We start from the raw sequence: 19,431 nt of genomic DNA, 5'->3' as shown, positions 1-19,431 counted from the left end.
CACTGACTTGAGGGATGGAGCTGTAAATTCCCGTTTACGACATCAAAAGTCAAAACTGTCAAGTTAATCAACAATGAAGAGTCACATAAAAGTGTTCAAAGGGCCGTATTCCCTACATTCACTTCTCCACTTCACTATATTGAAGCATTGCAAGTAAAAAAGTAGTCTTAACAACTTCGTTTCTTCATCTCCACTCCGATAATTATTGGACCTGGTAACCTTACGCACAACGTAGAATGGCAAATTTACTTCAATATTAACCATACAGCTGAGCTCTTCAAATTTTCACTCCCACTTTGCTTGGAAAAAAAGGATGTTCAAAGCTACCTTGACGAAGCTACCTAACTATTCATCCTTATCCAAATCCCCCAAGAATAAAACATTAAGCCACTTCTCCCAACAAAATCTACTCAAACCCCAAACTTTGATCCGCAAGCGGAAGCTCCTGCAAAATATGGCGTTTCAAAAACTGCTCCATGGTAACATTTTTCACTTGAGGATACTTGGAATTATCAAGGTTCCTGCTATCTTCCCCCAAATACGCTTTTCCGTTTGTGCACCAGAATGCAAAGCCTCTGTTACTTTGGTCAGTTTTTAAAGATCATACGTGGAAATTAAGATTATAATATGGGATTTCTTACAGTGCGCCCCATTGAGATGTATCTTCACCATGTGTATTTACGGCTTCTTGAAGCTTTTGTTCGAGATCATGTAGAGATCCATGACACTTGAGATGAATTTGAGTGGAGTAAACGGTTTGAAAGGTGGATTGAAGTTCGCGAGGAGATTTTCGATCCTCTAGGACTATTATTTCTCTTGTCAGTTCGTTTGCTCAAAGGAAAACAAAATTGAAAGTGGAAGTGAACAGCGAAGAACATACATCTGAAAATCCCCACAGCATTTTCATCCAATGCAACTGCGGCCGTATAATCCGCTGCAGTTTGGTACGTAGTAAACTCCCATTTTTCATCACCAGTTCCCCAGTACGAGAGAGTTCGAGAAGAGGAATCATATAGCTGGAAGAATTCTGCCCAGAAAGTTTCCATTAACGCGCCGTTGAGAATATGCACTCCCTTGACCGTTTTCTTGGTAGAAAGATATTCGATAATTTTCATAGTTGGTTTTGGGAAGAGCTGAATGCGTGAAGATGGAATGAGCGTGTGGTCAACGGAGAAATCTCCAGCTATGTAGCGGGGTACCTTGGCTGTTTCGCAGGCGTCGATGAGGTATTTTTGTCCGTTGGTCATTACTTCTGTAGAGGCAAAATAACAACAGATGACGATGGAGGTATTGGAAACGAAGTTTTGGATTGAGGCTTTGTCGTCGTAGGATCCTGTTGAAATCTTGATTCGAGGGTGTGTAGTCAATATTGTTGGAAGTTTGGATATGCTGCGACAGTAACCTTTGATTTGGACTGATGGATTGAGGAGGAGGGATTTGATGATGCATTGAGCGAACTTGCCGCTTATGCCGGCAATGCCTATAGTTTTTGCTTCAGAAGAGGACATTTTGAGTGCTCGAGATGTAGAGAATTTGAAGCTTTGGTATCAAGATATTGGGCAATGATTTGTAAAGTTGAGTATAAATATTAAGAGTGGCATTAGACGGTGCCTATAGGTATTGTCGGGATAGGGATCATGTGACCGTGCTAGCGCTTGCGCTAGCGCCTTTCGGCACTACAGCAATACGTTTCGTAGTCCTAGCTTTTAGAACCCTAAGCAATATTACAACAGTGTGAACCATAGTACTATATTGACTTCACCATCCCCATGGTGATACCAACACTGATCAGTGATATCACAGATCAGGAGCCTGGCACCTTAATTTCAAGCGCAACGTGTGTTTGTGACTAAGGTTGGTATTTCTTTGAAGAGACACAAGCTCTTGTATCAATCCATCGTGGTTTGATACCTGCCCTTGTGTGAATAAGAACCGACGGCAACGTGGCGGCAGTTCTTACGCAAGTATTAATCCAACGTGGTTTGATACCTGCACCATCGAGAGAAGTCGGCAACGTGGCGACGACTCTCACACTAACTTTAGTCTACATTCGACTCTTCTTTGCAACGTGTATTGAAGAAGTAGAAACCAGTAGCACCAGCTCGAGCTCAGCAACATCATACACAATATAACTTCGCAAACTTTTCGCGAAGTTGTATCCCAACTACACTCATACCATCGACCTACCTCATCATCACCCGCCTGCTATCCACAAAATGGCAGGAGTTTTCCCAGAATCCCCCCAGACGGAAAGATATGTCCCTGAAAATCCTGCTTCAAGTGCTGGATCGAAAATGGCATCAGTCATTGCAACTGAAGAATATGAGGAGTTGTCACGGAGATGGACAGACCACCCCATTGACATACAAAGTGCAAATGCGAAAGAGATCAGAGATTTTGTCAAATACAAGGCTTATGAATACCAACGTCAGAAATACTACGATCAAGAGATGTGGGCGGACTACAATCTTGCATTCGATGGATTTACACCAGCGCACTTTTCACAAGTTAGCATGCGCATCCTGTATAAGCTCAGGCACGAATTACGCTCGTGCGGAGTGTACGTTGATAAACCAGAAGAATGTACAACCCGACCAGTATATGAAGCTTTGGTTGATACACATCGATCACCTTATAGAGCGTGGACACCCAAGGAGATTATTGAAGCGATTTCCGAAAAGGAATTTGTGTTTCGATCGAGAAGCATACAACAGAGAATCGTGATTGAAAAACTACGTGCACCACTCGGAGACCCCGAGATGTCTCGAGTGAAGGACCTGCACGCCGGTCCTTCAGGGTTCAATACATACGTTCTACCACAATTACCTTCCATATCACAGCGATTGGAAAGAGCTGATAAAGGTAAAGGTGTTGATATTGAACACAAGGTATCGATAGAACCACAGCCAAAGACACCTCCACAACCAAAGACACCCCCCCAACTCCCAAGCTTTGCACCAGGAAGCGGATCAATTGCACGTGAATACTACAGTCCTAGGAAACCACCACCACTTCCGACATTTCAAGGATTCACCGGCCCACCACCAGGACCACCCCGAATCAACCTTGAACAACCCTCGGGAGCATCACCTTTTTACCACAATAATCAACCATCACAACAGTCACCTCAACAATGGGAACAGCACCATGATCAACATGACCCGAATCAGCAGTATATGCATCAGCGTATGCATCGAAGCGGACATCCGGGCGGAGAACCGAGCGGCAGCAATGGCGGTTCCAGTGATGGCGGCAGAGGTAACGGTGGCGGAGGGAACGGAGGAGGATACGACGGAAATAACCCCGAATATAGTGACGGCATTCAGAACGATTTACCCAGAATGCCACAAAGAGTCATCAACGTTGGACAATTATTGGGAAATCTCGCGAAGCTTTACGAGAAAGCCGACAAGTACAGTGGGCAGGACGACAATTTCACTCACAAGTACTCGATATTCATCAATAACTGCCAACGAATCGACTTGCCTGAATACCTACTGCCGAAAGCATTCCCTACGATGCTCGTCGAAGTCGCACTCGACTTCTACCATACGAATTTAGGTAATATACCTGATACGATAGAAGAGATCTGCCGAATGATGGAGACTACATTCGAAGGCCCAGAGCACAAACGCAATCTTATGCGGCGATGGGAGGGCATTACACTCAAGAGCGTTATGGCAGAACCAGATAATGCTGGCAAGTCGATGAGTCACTGTCTACAGTCGATGGTGATGAAGCTTCGTCATCTGCACAAGGGACTCAGCCCGACGATGAGAACTGATGAGTTATTGCACCAGAAGATCGTCAACGCGTGTGCACCAGTATCAGCATGTTCCATTGCTTGCTTTCGCCCTGCGAAAAATATACCAAGTCTTCTTGAAGAGCTACGATCAGCTATAATGACATGGGAGCAATCTCATGCAAACGAAACTACGACATTCTACACCGATCGTAAATATCAACGCGGTCGAGGCGGATACAATCAGAGAGGTTTCGGGCACAACGATCGTCGCCCATTCAAACCACGAACGAAGAAGAAGTGTTTCGTCTGCAGAAAGGAGGACTGTTGGTCGACTCGGCACAGCAAGGAGGAGCGCGACGAATCAAGAAGCAAGTACAAGGAGCAGTTCAAGGATAGAAACAACTTTGACAAGAGCTTTGAGCAATTCCTTGTCGAATACGAAGGACCTAACCAAGACGACGACGAAGACACCGATCCGGATACCGACAGCGAAGTAGCAGCCTACTTTGCGCAATTCGAACTACAAGAATCACCTGCACAAGAACCACACTCAAGTTTCATCACCCATACTGGACCTATAAATGGCAGAGAGACTATGATGAACCTAAACAACAAGATCTTTGAGCATGCTTTGACACGTCGAGTTCGTAAAGAGAGAACGACCTACATCAGCAGGTACGACGCAAGGGAATTCCAAGGCATCATTGTCGACACAGCCGCTGCAGAATGGTCTACGGTTGGCTATGAGCAATACATGGCATATAAGACGACCGTTGAAAATGTATCACTGGACGAAAGCAGAGCGGGAGTCGCCAATGTGGTGTTCGGAATCGGCAGAGCTGAATCAATAGGCTCATTCCATCTCGATTTACCACCGGGAACTGTCGAATTCCATGTAATGAATGCGGAGACACCATTCTTATTATCACTCAAAGATATGGACAAACTCGGCATATACTACAACAATATCATCGATGCAGTAGTGGTGAACAAGACAGGGAGGAGCTTCCCATGCGTTCGCCGAAACAAGCATGCAGTGCTTCTGTGGCGCATAAATGTGCAACAATTCGTGCAACAAACCATTGATGATAATGAGTGCTATCTTACTGATATAGAATTACGTCGTCTGCACCGTCGCTTTGGTCATCCATCAGCCCACAGACTCTTACGAGTGCTGCAACGAGCCGGCCATAGCGATGTCTCGCAACAAGAGATCGACAAACTTACCAAGTTCTGCCAATACTGCCAGAAACACGGTAAATCACCCGGTCGATTCAAGTTCAGTCTAAAGGATGATGTCGATTTCAACCATTCCATCATAGTGGATGTGATGTACATCGACACTAGTCCGATTCTACACGTTATCGACGAAGGTACACGATTTCAAGCAGCACAGTGGTTAACGAACATCAGTGCGAAGCACACATTTGATACACTTAGGAAGTGCTGGATGGACACCTACACCGGTCCACCGGATTACATTATACATGATGCTGGAAAGAATTTCGTCAGCAAGGAGTTTATCCAGTATGCGGCGACCATGTCGACGAAGACAAAAAGTGTCCCAATCGAAGCCCATTGGTCAATCGGTGCAGTCGAACGATACCATGCAGTCATCAAGCGCGCGTACGCCATCATCGCTAGCGAGCTGGAGAGTTCAACAACGAAGGAGATGATGCTACAAATGGCTGTGAAGGCAGTAAACGACACTGCAGGACCAGATGGATTGGTTCCAACACTCCTAGTTTTTGGAGCATATCCTCGAATGGCCGATCTTGACCCACCAGCACCTACAGTTCTGCAACGACAATCTGCGATCAGAAAGGCGATGAACGAGATCAATAAACTACGGGCTACACGACAAGTTTCAGATGCTCTAAGCCAACGCAATGGACCATCCACAATGGCTCTGTACGACCTACCTATCAACTCGAAGGTCTGGGTATGGAGAGAACATAAGGGTTGGACGGGACCACACCATTTACTAGGCATTAGGGATCAGATATGTACTGTGAAGCTGTCAAGTGGACCAACAGAGTTTCGTACCACTCAGGTTAAGCCTCATGTCGAAGAAGAGCAGGATCGACCCCAGGGAGAACCTGAACATATCGAACCTGTGCAACAAGAGGATGGAGGGACTATTTTACAAGAAAACCCTGATGATGTAACTTCGCAAGAAGTTCGCGAAGTTATGCAGCCTCCTCCTAGCACTGAAGAACCCCCTTCAAATGAAACTAATGGCCCACAGGGTCGCAGTCTTTTACAGGTCAGAATTCCACCAATACGATTACTACGAGCCCATGCGAATGCACAAACATTCTTCTCTAGTGAGAGCGAAGAACACGAAACACCACCGAGTTTAGCACTCTACCTTCCGGACGAAGATGAAATTGATGACATCGAATACACTGAATGCTATGCAGCATCTGCCGTACCCCCAACATCTACAATTTTCGTTGAATCAAGACGAAAGGAGGTCAATGGACTAATGGAGAACGGCGTATTTCGACTCGTCAAACTCGTGGACGTACCCGAGAACACAAGAATATTCAACTCACGATTCGTTGATGAGATTAAGAATGAAGGAACCGACAAGGCATTCCCAAAGTCTCGACTAGTCATACAAGCATGGAAGGATCAAGGGAAGAGCGCTGTTTTGACGCAATCACCTACCATACAACGCGTTAGCCAACGTATCATGCTATCCGTGATGGCAATGCTACCCAAGAACGAGGTAACCATGAGCATTCGCGACATCACCCAAGCATATACACAATCGGCATCTAATTTAGTTCGAAAATTTTATGCACGACCACCAGCAGAGATGGACGTCCCTGAGGGCTTTATCCTGCAAGTTGTACGACCATTATATGGCGTCCCGGAAGCGGGCAATCATTGGTTCAGCACCTACCACAAGCACCATACTGACGCTCTCAAAATGGTACAATCGACATATGACCCATGCCTTTTGCACACAACCAAGGACGATACAGCATTTGGCATTGTAGGACTCCAAACGGACGATACTCTCATTGTTGCCAATAAGGAGTTCGCAGATCGCGAGCAAACTGAGCTTAAGAATGCGAAGTTTATGGCAAAAGAACGTGAAACACTGACATCAAGTACACCACTCAAGTTCAACGGAGGTCTAATCACTCAGCACGAGAATGGATCAATCTACCTTAATCAACAGAAGCAATGCGAGAACTTACGACTTGTCAAAACAGAACCTTCTGATATGCATGGAACCCGTGGAAAACTGAGAAAGTCAGCAACGGCAAAGGATCAGTATGTCGCACAACGTGCCCGTGGAGCATATGTCGCAACCATGTGTCAACCAGAAGCAGCTTTCGATCTTTCCTTTGCTGCACAAACAGTTAACCCAAAGGAAGAGGATGCTAACACCCTTAATAAGCGCATTCAATGGCAGATCGACAATTCAGAAAGAGGATTGCAATTCGTACCACTCCATATGGATTCTCTCAAACTGGTTGCATTCACTGATGCTTCTTTTGCTAACAACAAAGATCTGTCCTCCCAGATAGGATACATCATTGTATTAATGGACAAGTACGACAAAGCTAACATCATCCATTGGTCATCAATCAAGTGCAAGAGAGTTACCAGAAGCGTATTGGCTTCAGAACTCTACGGAATGGTCTTAGGATTTGATATCAGTGCAGCAATCAAAGGCACAGTCGACAAGATCTTCCCAGCACGCAAGATACCATTAGTCATATGCATCGATTCTAAGTCACTCTATGACTGTCTCACGAAGCTTGGTACCACTAATGAAAAGAGACTAATGATTGACGTTATGGCGATTCGAGAAGCATATGAGAAACGAGAGATTGTGGAGATCAAGTGGATTGATGGAGAATCTAACCCTGCAGACGCGATGACTAAGTCAAAGCCGTGTCAAGCACTCAAGGACCTGGTCGACAACAACACCATCACGATCAAGGTCACAGAGTGGGTTGACAGAGACTAGAAGGCGTGGCAGGGGGAGTGTAAGACTAGGAAGGAAGGTGGTTACACAAAGGAATTTAAGGAATTAGCTAGAAGGACACGTTACCAGCGACTTTAGAGAGTTGCCAGTGTCGGGATAGGGATCATGTGACCGTGCTAGCGCTTGCGCTAGCGCCTTTCGGCACTACAGCAATACGTTTCGTAGTCCTAGCTTTTAGAACCCTAAGCAATATTACAACAGTGTGAACCATAGTACTATATTGACTTCACCATCCCCATGGTGATACCAACAGGTATTTATATATATACTACATAGATCTAGAAGATAACGAACCAAGGTATCCTCAAGAATAAATGATGGGGTATTCTTTCTCTCTCTCTTAGAATAGTGAAAGTATTCTTCGGATTTTTAATTCTAAATACAAAGATTCTATGTGATGATTTGTAAACTTGTAGCGTTCATCTCGCATTTCAAAAATTTGCATAATACTAGCGTGATAGGATTGTCAGTCGCATGCAGTCGACTAGTTTAGCGATGCCGTTTTAGAAGGCGGCTCCACGTAAGCGTAATAAGAGGCCCGAGTTGAGTACTACTATCTCACGAATTAATTTGAGATATCAAATCAGTTTTAAAGAAATTAATAAGATCTGAAATAATGAAACGAAACTTCAGCTCTTATTTATTCGAAGTCTTATGTAAGTCTACATTTAATATAGAATTTATAAATAATAAATGTGTTATAAAGGCTTGTTGAAAATACTCAGTTCCGGCCCCTGTTATTTCGCTTACGCAGAGGGCGGTTAAATCCGAGTACTAAGAATTGGTGCCTCGGAGGTTTCTGCGGAGCATGCAAGTCACTGACATATGTTTAAATTTTCTTCCAAATTGTATGGCTCTACAATTTTACTTCGCAGTTGTTATCAGATAGTTGAACTTATTGGTATCGGCGAAACCCCTGGCACACCGCCTATTAACTGGGGCATCCAAACCTCAGAAAGATACAACGGGATTCACAGTATAGAGAGGCCAGGATTAGCAGAAGATGATTAGTTACCAACAGCAATCAAAAACTCAATTACAAATACTGTATCAGTATGAAGAGAGAGGGGAGAAAAGAGAAAAGAGAAAAGAGGGAAAGGTATAAATAGTTTACTTCCCACTTGAAGGGGTAAACACGACATTTAGTACTTAGATTCACGCGACGAATTGACGACAAGATCTTAAAATCTCTTCCGCTCTATCACCCATTGCTTCTAATTCAAGATGTCATCTCTCGGAACTGTGTACACATACCCCGACAACCCTCGTACAATGAAGGTTAGTTAAGACCTAGGAACTCCTAATCTAGATATCCCATACCATACCCTCGATCTAACACACCACCTTCCAGATCCAAGCCGCAGCAGCCTTCAACCACAAAACCATTGATCTATTCCCCGAATTCGTCTTCTTCCAAACCAACCGAACTCCCGAATTTCTCTCCGACTTCCCACTTGGTCGTGTCCCCGCATTTAAGGATGCTACCTCCTCTTTCCATCTCTTCGAATCGGATGCTATTGCCCAATATGCCGCCGAAAGCGGCCCTGCTGCGAACCAACTACTAGGATCAAATGTCAAAGAACGCGCGACCATTCGTCAATGGATATCTTTTGCTAATGATGAGATCTTTAATCCTATGACCACGCTGATATTCTGGAGATCTGGATTTGGGCCTTTTGAGAAAGGGGCAGAGGATGGAGCCATGGGAAGATTAGTGCTTCTTTTGGGAGTTTTGGAGGGTCAGTTGAGTAAACACATGTATGTTTCTGGGACGGAAGATATTAGCTTGGCGGATATTTCGGTTGCTGCTTCTTTGTATTGGGGGTTTGATCAGATCATCGATGTAGAGATGAGAGAAAGATTTCCCCAAGTTGTGAGATGGTATGAGAGGACTATCAAACATCAGCATCTTAGCCCTTTCTGGGGAGAGCAGAAGTTTGTTGAGAAGAGAAGAGACAGAGAGAATGTCTAATTGGGATAATTAGATGAATATGTAAATTGTTAGTAAGCATGCATTAAAATTTTGATAGAGAATGAAGGAATCGAATGACTTTTCTCTCATTTCTTGAGATTCAATTTAATGAAATGACAAGATTGCCCACTGAATAAGTTATTAGTATGTAAGAGAGTAGCTTTGGTCAGTTGGACTCCAGCCGGACGGCACACCAAACTCGCCCAACATGGATTTTCTCAAACTCAACATTATTTCGAACTCGAATAACACTATCAAAAAAACATTTCGAATATACCTAAGGAAGTAAGAAACATAAACTAAAAATCTTCTTACATTTCCACTAGAGCACCAATCCAAAATACTAAAAAATAGAATTAACAACGAAATTTTAAATGTTCTAATTTTCCACCCTCAATCCTCACAATCTAAACCTCCAAATCACGAGACCTCACGCAATGAAAATCCACTCACCAAACGCACAGACCACCCATCAATCTCTGATCCTCCCCCTCCCATATGCAAAATAAGAAGAAGCGCACACTCACCCACGATTTTGAGTTCACAACCTTAACTATCCAAGCTTTTCACTGCATCCCGCCTATTCCATTCTCAATCTCTTGTCTCCTAACGCTCCGATCCCGAACCGAGCCGTCCGAGCAAGTATCTCCGAGAGAAAGATTCACAATGGTATAGACACCCCCAAGTCCAAACCCAAAACTCAACTTCACAGTGAAACACACGAGAAAAGCATATCCAGAACTCTATCTCATCTCATCTCGTCTCGTCTCATCTAATACCAAAGCACAAACTAACACTCCATTCCCAAACCCACAGGTACACGCCGACTCATCGACTTTCAAAGCCGATATCAGTAAAGCGGAAGCGTATGCGCAGGTTTTAGACGAAGCGAGAGGATTAATTGATGGACAGAGGAATTGGGTATGTATTCATTTTTCGTCTTCTTTCTCTTTGGTTAAGAATTGGGATTGTCGATGTTGAGAAGAGTGAATCAATTGAGTATGAGTAGCTACTAATGGGATATAGGTGTGGTAAATATTCCAGTTTTTTAGAGTCGTTATATCAAGTGATATGACGTGATTTGGTTAGATGATATGTAAAGAATATTGAATAACGAAACGGCAATGGAAATAGCAATCTATCAAACGCAGCCTCATTACTATGGCACGCATATAAATCTCTTCCCTCCCCCTCTTCAGAAGTAAACTGGGCTGGTTCGTCTCTTCCTTCTCTTCCCTTCCCAAACTCGTCAACTTACCCATTCCAGGATTCTACACCCTTGACCCCACCTCCACCCCCTCCAAGCCCTCTCTAATCCTCGGCCCATTCCAAGGAAAAGTTGCTTGTCAAACCATCGCCTTTTCCCGCGGTGTATGTGGTACCGCCGCCTCGACTCAGACTACGCAGCTCGTTGCCGATGTGGAAAAGTTTCCGGGTCATATTGCATGTGATGCCGCTAGTCAAAGTGAGATTGTAGTACCGATTGTGGTGGATGGGGTGGTGAAGGCGATTATTGATGTGGATTGTGGGGTAAAGGAGGGGTTTGATGAGGTGGATCGGAAGTGGTTGGAGGAGTTGGCGGGGGTTTTGGCGGAGGGTTGTGATTGGTAGTTGAGTTGAGATGAGTAGAGGGTTTGGGAGGGGAGTCTGTTGAGCTTGTCTATGTTTTCTTTGCAGCCTTCGAAAGAAGTTGCATTGTGTTGCACTGTTGCAATATATTGTATATGGATATAGACATAGGTGAGAGAAATATAGAGCGCTTGCTGTATATCAACTTTCACCAACAGACAAAACTGCATGACGAATAGATGAAAATCATCTTCGAGAAAGGAAAAAGCAACGATTCCAAATTCGAGGATGGCCAGATCTCGAGCACATAATACCATACCGCTGTAAGAATCATTCTCGACTCAAGCTATATCAAGAATCTAGCATGAATGGAGAACTAATCCGCCACTCATTGCCTTGGAAGATATTCAAGCACTCGCTCCGTTCCCCTCCCTCCCTTACCCAAATCTCCCACCGTCACTCCTCAACCCGGGGAAGAATAAATGATGTCATCTAGTCCCAACCTCCCTATATACGTATGTACCTCTCACAAATGAACACAACAGCGATACCTACCTAGTACATCCATCCATCCATTCATCCATCCCACAAAAACAAATACTCCCCCAAAAGTCTCCAAACCATCACTCAGAAACACCCCCTCACAATTTCCCAATGCAAACCACCAACCAGAACCACCAACCCCTCCCAAAAACAAAAAGAAAAGAAAAACAAACAAACAAAGCTTCAAGACAAGCCACCTGTCTGATACATCAATCCGTAATCTTGTACAACACAACACTGAATTACATACCTATTTATACATCGAGAACCAATCAACCAATCAATCAATCAATACACGTTCATTTTTTTATTTTTATTTTTTTTTACCCCTCAGTAGCGATCACGTACTGACTTCGTATTTTTCATTATTGTATTATCATAGTGAATTCTTCGCCCGCCCGATATGGCATGGTATGGTATGGTATGGTATGGTATGGTATGGGTGGTACGGGTATACTTATCATGCATGGTAGGTAGGTATTATCGCATATCGTAACTTACATACATAACATCATACTTATTACATCGTACATACATACATAGGTACATACATCACTCATACAGAACCCAGACCCAAACCCAGCCAGCAGGGGATCAATCGACCAACCAACCAGCCAACCAACCAAACAACAAATCGCAAACCGCAAACCAGACCGCGAATCTTCTTCTAAAAATAGAACGAAAGAAAGAAAGAAATCGCCTGCTTGGATTCTATAAGATTGTTTATATTATCTACCTATATATTTTTATAAATATAAACAACAAGTAACTAACTATACTTAACTATACTTTACTATATCAAAAAAAGAAGAAGAAGAAGAAGAAGAAAAAAAAAGATTTTAACAAGAGATTTGATTTATCTATATATTTACTTATATTTCAAAAAAATAAAAATAAAAATAAAGAAAGAATGATCAGATAGATAAATAGAGATCGAGAAATCTTCCATCTTATATTATAGTTTATCAAATCAAATCAAATCAAATCCTCTCTCTGTACCTACCTAGATATACGATATTCGAATGGGGGGCATACCATGCGGGGTAGTATTTTTAATAAATATTCAAATAACTTATCTAACTTATTCAAAGTATTTATCTATCTAATTTTACTCATTCACTCATTCACAATCACATTCACATTCACTCACTCGCCTAATACACACCAAACCAATACACCAACCCAAGACCCCCCAAGACCCCCCAAGAGAAACCTCCCACATCAACTCCCAAGCGCCTCGGTATGGAAAATCCTCAGAAATCTCAGGATTTTGAGAAATTCAAGAATCCCGAGAAATTTTGTTAATTCATCTATTTTCTATTCTCTCTCTCATGATTATGATGATGAGGATGATGATGAGGATGATGATGATGATGATGATGATGAGGATGATGATGACGATGATGATGATTTATTTTTATTTCCGTGTCTGTTTATATATTTATTTATTTTTATATATTCTTTGAGGAGTAGGTATGCAAAGAGAAGGTAAAGAGAAGGAGGAGGTAAAGAGTAGCGGAAGAGAAGAGAAAGGAAAGGAAAGGAAAGGAGTTCATCTCATCTCATCTCATCTCATCTCATCTCACTTCGATTCCAATCCAATCCAATCCAATTCAATCCAATTTCCACTCCGATTCTCTTGTTATTCATCTATCCAAGAAAGCCAAGGACATCCAAGGACATCCAAGCTATTGTTGTTACTGTTACTATTACTGTTACTGTTACTGTTAAATGTCTAGGTAATAGGTAAATGATAGGTAATACCCAGGAATTGGCAACAGATACCTAGGTAAACAAAACACGAACAAAAGAGCGGGTTTTGGTCTTGGGGTAGGGTAGATTGATTGATTGTTTGAGTCAATTGAGGTAGGTAGGTAGGTAGGTAGGTAGGTAGGTAGACAGGCGTCTTTGGGTCTGTAGGAAGGAAGGAGGAAGGAAGAAGGGAAGGAAGGAAGACAGACAGACAGACAGACAGACATGCCTCTCCTTCTCGACCTTTGAAATTGATGTAGAGTTGGAAGGGTTGGAGGTTTGTAGAGGTTTAGAAGTTTGGAGTGTGATTGATTGATTGCTCGCTCTTGCTACTTACAATGAATAAAGAATGATAATATCAATTAAATACAAGGTAAGATAGAAAAAGGTATATAATAAAAGCGAATAGGTCATGTAAAAAGAATATGAAACGCGACTAAAAGACACAGTTCAGACAGTTTGATGATCTTCATTCGTGAGAATTGATTTAAAATCACATGTCGTTCATTCTTATTTTCGTGTGAGATTTCGAATTTCCTCGAGTCTTATATTAGTTAGGTAGCACGGGTTGGTGGTATATATATAGGATGTGTAAAAATCAGCTTCTAGAATCAAAAGATCTTGATCCCTTTTTGTTGTGGCATATCAAATCAAATCATACAGTAATCAATACGACCCCTAAAAACAGTTACCTCGTATCAGAAAAGGGAGAAGGGAGAAATGAAAACCCCTTTGCAGATCAAAGGATGGAAAGGATGTGTTGACAAATGTGAATATGGAACGTCTATCCTTGTGGTAAGGAATCGGCAATTCGTTCTGTGGAAGTTTTGGGATTCGGGAGATGGGGAGGAAGGGGCAGGGGTTGTTGGATGAGTATGTAGTGTAGTAAGAAGAAGGAGTTAGACGCTGTTGAGCATGATTGTGAGTGAATCAAAAGATCATGGGAAATTGGAATTGATTGTGGTTTGTTTGAGGAGTTGGTGATGTGTAGGACGAGGCTGCGGAGGTCAGGGAGGTCAGGTAGGATTCGAAAGTTGGATGCTGATTGACTTGTGGTTGATTTTGAGGTTTGAATCTTGATTGCCGCGAGATGAGAATGGAGAGAATGATCCTGATTGTGATTTGATGATGATGGAATGTTTGAGAATTGAGTATTTGAGTCAGGTGTGGATACGCCGACGCCAGAGTGGATCCCCCAGGAGACTGACGATTGATGATTGATGATTGATGATTGATGATTTGATCTTGGATACACGATGCGCTCTGCTTCGTTTTCTTGGGGAATTATGGAGAGTGGATGCGAGTGGGTGCGAGTGGAGATCAAAAGAATGGAGCTGGTGTTTTATCTTTAGTTGGGATGGGAGAGGTGGGAGTGATTGTTTGGTGACGATGTTCCATGAACCCAAGGTCGTTTGATGATGATGTGATGCCGTATGATTGGAGGTGGAAGTTAGATTGATGAAGGCGATGATCGTGAGTCGAGGATGGTGAGGGTGAGGACGAGGATGATGTGCACGTGATGATGTCAGAGGAATATACTGAGAGCAATGCAATGGAGGATTGCAGTATTGAGGCTGTGCTCTGCTCTTCCATGACATTACTGGTCAGACGATGAGAGAAGGAGAGACATTTTAGCATACTTCACTTCGGACACACTTCGTACACCTTCGTACTCCTTCGTACTCACATGTATTATTTCCATGCCTCACTGCATTTATTTCTGCACCACACCATCCATACGCCCTGCCGTATCCATCTCTCAAAATAAACATCAACACGAGCCCTTCCCGACCCAGACGTCCAATCACGTTACAGCGGAGTCGTGATTGGCCGCAAATACTCCTGGTCCTTGATAAAGTTCGGACCCATTAAATAACTCTAAACCTTGAATGCCAAGCTTAAACTCCTGATTATCACTATGAGCGGGAGAGATCGATACCCCATTGGGCTTAGCGCACGTCACCACTAGGGAAAGGCATGGAGAGAGGCTGCGTGGATTGGCCTCTGGTGCAACTGGTAAGTCTAGAAGTGCAGGTAATTAGCTAATCTTGGCTGTGCTGTGAATTCTTCCAGATATTCTGGACGCATCCCTTTTTAATAAAACTCTCTTCTGTCTCGCTCTCAGTTCCTTTTTCTTCTTCCATTAATTCATCAAAACCTTTCTTCTCAATCCTCTCACACCTTCTTCCATTTACTTTTTTGGCACGGTCGTTCGTTGTAGTTGCCATTTTATTAACAATCTTCTAATTGGATCCTTCTTGAACTGCTTCTCACTCACTTCGGAGCATTCACCAACCCTTTTCACAATTGTAACCATTTTTCCCTTTGCCTCGATCCATTGATTCTCTCGACCGTCAACTTCTTTCGCATCTTTCCCAACACTTTCAGCTCACAATGAAGACTTTCCATACAATCGCTACTTTGGCCGCTGCTGGCTCTGCTCTGGCTGCTCCATCTCCAGTTGAGAATCTGGCCCCCAGAGCTTCATCTTCATCTCTTACGGCCATCACAACCAAGGGAAATGGTAAGATCACCTGGATCCGACGGGGTCGAGAATAATTGACTAATCTGCCATAGCTTTCTTCGCTGGTGACAACAGATTTTACATCCGTGGAGTCGATTATCAACCAGGAGGTTCTTCCAAGATCACCGATCCGATTGCCGACAAGAGCACTTGCACCCGTGATATTGCAAAGTTCAAGGAGCTCGGTATCAACACCGTTCGTGTCTACTCCGTTGACAACACTGCCAACCACGATGACTGTATGACCGCTTTGGCAGATGCAGGAATTTACTTGGTGCTCGATGTCAACACACCATTGTACTCCCTGAACCGTGCTACCCCAGCTCCTTCCTACAACTCGGTTTACCTTCAAAACATCTTTGCTACCATTGATGCCTTTGCCAACTACACCAACGTCTTGGCCTTCTTCTCTGGAAATGAGGTTATCAACGATGACACCACAACCAGTGCTGCTCCATACGTCAAGGCCGTTACCCGTGATATGAGACAATATATCGGAAGCCGTGGATACCGTGCGATCCCAGTCGGTTACTCTGCAGCCGATGTTGACTCCAACAGATTGGAGATGGCTCAATACATGAACTGCGGTACCGATGATGAGCGTAGTGATTTCTTCGCCTTCAACGATTACTCTTGGTGTGATCCATCTTCATTCACAACTTCTGGATGGGATCAAAAGGTTAAGAACTTCACTGATTATGGTCTTCCTATCTTGTAAGAACTCACTCTTCCTGTTTCAAAATTTCCCAACTAACATGTGGTAGCCTTTCCGAGTATGGTTGCAACACCAACACCCGTAAATTCGAAGAAGTCAAGTCTATCTACGGTACTGATATGACTGCCGTCTACTCTGGTGGTCTCGTTTATGAATACTCCGAGGAAGGATCCAAGTACGGTCTCGTAAAGATTGATGGCGACTCTGTCACCGACAAAGATGATTTCACCGCTCTCAAGGCTGCTTTCGCTGGAACCTCCAACCCAACTGGAGATGGTGGATACAGCTCTACCAACAAGGCTTCTGACTGCCCAGCTCAATCATCTACCTGGAACGTTACCTCTGATGCTCTCCCAGCTATCCCATCTGGTGCTGCTGCTCTCATGTCAAAGGGTGCTGGTAAGGGTGCTGGTTTGACTGGTGCTGGATCCCAAAATGCTGGAGGAACCTCTACTGGAACTGCTTCTGCTGGATCTGGATCAGTTACCGCTGTTGCAACTGGTTCTAGTAGCAGTGCTACTAGTACTTCCAAATCCAGTGCCGGTAACTCATTGAGCCCAATGGATAAGACCCCAATGATCCTTGGTGGATTGATTGCTAGTTTGACATTTGTTGGTGCTGCACTTTTGTAGATTTAAGGTGGCGTGTATAATTTAATGGTTGGGATGGATGCATAAAATTGAGGTGAAGATGGATTGGATGTATGTTTCGTATCAGACATTAGGTTTTTAGAGAAGTTGATAAATTGAGAAGATAACATATGGATAGTGGTGGTATGATACCTTTATTCTTCTGCATGATGGATGGGATAAGAACAGAATATAAATCAAATTCTAAACAATCTTTTTTATCTTTCCTTTGTTTTTTCTTTGTTTTTGGGTTGATGGATTGTGTTTGTGATTTTTTCTGTCGGTTTATACTGTATGTGGGTATGGTATGTTAATTATATTTACTTTTTTGGGGTTTGAATTAATTCATAAATGATATCTTCTATTGATGATATACTCGATATTTAAAAATGCAGCAAGCACAAAATAATATATATGTGAGTGTGTGTGAGTGTGAGTGTGTATATGTGTAAGTGTGTGAGTGTGAATGTGTATATGTGTAAGTGTGAGTGTAAGTGTGAGTGTGAGTGTGTATGTGTATGTGTATGTGTATGTGTATATGTATGTGTATATGTATAAGTGTGTATGAGTGAGTGTGTGTATGTGTGTATATGTGTATATGTGTGTGTGTGAATATGTATGTATGGAATCTGAGCGAGTGAGTGAGATGATTGGGAGATGATTGGAAGGAGAAGAAGGAGAAGAAGGGGAAGAAGGGGAAGAAGGGGAAAAAAGAGAAAAGAAATATTTATTTGCTTTGAGTGAGTGAGTGAGTCTGGAGGATCTTCTTTTTATTGTTTGTTGATTTGGGGAGGAAAAATATGAATTATTTATTGGGGGGTGAGATGGAATAGGGAAGGGGGAAAGAGGGAGAGGGAGAGGGAGAGGGAGAGGGAGAGGGAGAGGGAGAGGGAGAGGGAGAGGGAGAGGGAGAGGGAGAGGGAGAGGGAGAGGGAGAGGGAGAGGGAGAGGGAGAGGGAGAGGGAGAGGGAGAGGGAGAGGGAGAGGGAGAGGGGGGAGAGGGAGAGGGAGAGGGAGAGGGAGAGGGAGAGAAAGTGAAAGATGCGATATTTGAAATAAGATTCAAGTATATGATTACTGTATATTGAAGATACATACATGTACAAGTAGTACCTCAGATTTTGCATCGACTTTTTCTACTTTGACTTCGACTAACAATCTATTTCTTTATAACGATGGAGGACTTGTATGTGTAGCACTTTGGAGCCTGTCGGGTGCACGTGTCTTCTGTTTAGCCTCCTTATATCTCTGAGTAAATGTCATTGTTGTTGTCGTTGTTTTCGTTGTCGTTATCTATTCTGAACTTTCCACAACCTTCACGTCAAGGCATCGATCAAGGTTCAACACTTCTATGGCTGGTAGAAATAACCTCAGACGTGTTTACAACAGGTATCCTGATCGAGACGAGACGAGACCCCATCGCGGCATTCTTAACCCCGCTCGGTATATTCGATTCTTCAATCATCCGTCAAACGTCTCTCTCTCTCTCTCTCTAGAAGCTTGCCGTGTACGACCGTGAGTCCCGTGGTGGTTTGCTCTACGTGCAAGGATTTCTGCCCGATGGCAACATTCACGGGGGGTTTTTGCATGCGTGGTGATCGCACCGAATTGTGTATGTCTCGGGCACAAATCTCTATCAATCTGCTGAGCGCGTGGCTGCGTCTTCTGACTGCCCCCAATATTCATTCGACTTCAGGTTGTGTCGCTGAAGAGCTCGGGCTATGAAGTTATTGCACTGAGTGTTGTTGGAGGTGGGATTTTTTTCGATATGGAAGTGTGGAATGACGTTTGGGAGATCGCTTTATACTCGACTGTAGGTTTGCTTGCTGGGAATAGGGCATGGTTAGATACGATCAGGGTTGTTGTACTTGTGTGAATGCTACTTGGCCTAATCACACCGAAATGAAATCTATAGTACGATCATTAGAAGATTTCTATAGGACAATCAGGGGACCTTGTATGTTTTTTTCTTT

The 19,431-nt window shown here is 43.4% G+C and overlaps 4 protein-coding genes across 6 annotated transcripts; 3 read left to right on the top strand and 1 right to left on the bottom strand.

The window, feature by feature from the left end:
- Positions 1-221: 221 nt before the first annotated feature.
- BCIN_14g04000 (hypothetical protein) lies at positions 222-1,599 on the bottom strand. Its single transcript, XM_024697216.1, has 3 exons — positions 881-1,599; positions 642-804; positions 222-575 (listed from the first exon to the last, which is right to left on the bottom strand). The coding sequence occupies exons 1-3, from the start codon at positions 1,506-1,508 to the stop codon at positions 407-409; spliced, it is 960 nt and encodes a 319-aa protein (XP_024553031.1). The 5' UTR covers positions 1,509-1,599; the 3' UTR covers positions 222-406.
- Positions 1,600-8,564: 6,965 nt separating this feature from the next.
- Bcgst15 lies at positions 8,565-9,855 on the top strand. The gene is made up of 2 exons (XM_001550451.2): positions 8,565-9,032; positions 9,106-9,855. The coding sequence occupies exons 1-2, from the start codon at positions 8,979-8,981 to the stop codon at positions 9,724-9,726; spliced, it is 675 nt and encodes a 224-aa protein (XP_001550501.1). The 5' UTR covers positions 8,565-8,978; the 3' UTR covers positions 9,727-9,855.
- Positions 9,856-10,235: 380 nt separating this feature from the next.
- Positions 10,236-11,649, top strand: BCIN_14g03980 (hypothetical protein). 3 transcript variants are annotated; one of them, XM_024697213.1, is made up of 5 exons: positions 10,236-10,395; positions 10,543-10,647; positions 10,753-10,757; positions 10,861-10,940; positions 10,994-11,649. In XM_024697213.1, the coding sequence occupies exons 1-5, from the start codon at positions 10,393-10,395 to the stop codon at positions 11,335-11,337; spliced, it is 537 nt and encodes a 178-aa protein (XP_024553028.1). In that variant the 5' UTR covers positions 10,236-10,392; the 3' UTR covers positions 11,338-11,649. The 3 variants fall into 3 exon arrangements, with proteins under 3 accessions (XP_024553028.1, XP_024553029.1, XP_024553030.1); XM_024697214.1 differs by lacking the exon at positions 10,753-10,757; XM_024697215.1 differs by having other exon boundaries at positions 10,753-10,940.
- A 4,021-nt stretch (positions 11,650-15,670) lies between these two features.
- On the top strand, positions 15,671-17,844 carry BCIN_14g03970 (hypothetical protein). The gene is made up of 3 exons (XM_001550446.2): positions 15,671-16,114; positions 16,168-16,828; positions 16,879-17,844. The coding sequence occupies exons 1-3, from the start codon at positions 15,985-15,987 to the stop codon at positions 17,459-17,461; spliced, it is 1,374 nt and encodes a 457-aa protein (XP_001550496.1). The 5' UTR covers positions 15,671-15,984; the 3' UTR covers positions 17,462-17,844.
- The last annotated feature ends 1,587 nt before the right edge of the window (positions 17,845-19,431 follow it).

The sequence above is a fragment of the Botrytis cinerea genome, chromosome 14 (assembly GCF_000143535.2).
Source record: "Botrytis cinerea B05.10 chromosome 14, complete sequence".
NCBI classification, from domain to species: Eukaryota; Fungi; Ascomycota; class Leotiomycetes; order Helotiales; family Sclerotiniaceae; genus Botrytis; species Botrytis cinerea.
Note: the sequence above shows the minus strand (reverse complement) of the source record. Positions and strands in the feature narration are given on the sequence as shown.

Bases quoted from the DNA above. Each gene is read 5' to 3' on its own strand.
- Bcgst15 (XM_001550451.2), top strand. From the start codon at position 8,979: ATGTCATCTCTCGGAACTGTGTACACATACCCCGACAACCCTCGTACA. The intron at 9,033-9,105 runs GTTAGTTAAGAC...ACCACCTTCCAG, and splicing joins ACAACCCTCGTACAATGAAG to ATCCAAGCCGCAGCAGCCTT.
- BCIN_14g03970 (XM_001550446.2), top strand. From the start codon at position 15,985: ATGAAGACTTTCCATACAATCGCTACTTTGGCCGCTGCTGGCTCTGCT. The intron at 16,115-16,167 runs GTAAGATCACCT...AATCTGCCATAG, and splicing joins CATCACAACCAAGGGAAATG to CTTTCTTCGCTGGTGACAAC. The intron at 16,829-16,878 runs GTAAGAACTCAC...AACATGTGGTAG, and splicing joins GATTATGGTCTTCCTATCTT to CCTTTCCGAGTATGGTTGCA.
- BCIN_14g03980 (XM_024697213.1), top strand. The intron at 10,941-10,993 runs GTTCGTCTCTTC...TACCCATTCCAG, and splicing joins TTCAGAAGTAAACTGGGCTG to GATTCTACACCCTTGACCCC.
- BCIN_14g04000 (XM_024697216.1), bottom strand. From the start codon at position 1,508: ATGTCCTCTTCTGAAGCAAAAACTATAGGCATTGCCGGCATAAGCGGC. The intron at 805-880 runs GTATGTTCTTCG...GAGAAATAATAG, and splicing joins TGCTGTGGGGATTTTCAGAT to TCCTAGAGGATCGAAAATCT. The intron at 576-641 runs GTAAGAAATCCC...CCAAAGTAACAG, and splicing joins ACATCTCAATGGGGCGCACT to AGGCTTTGCATTCTGGTGCA.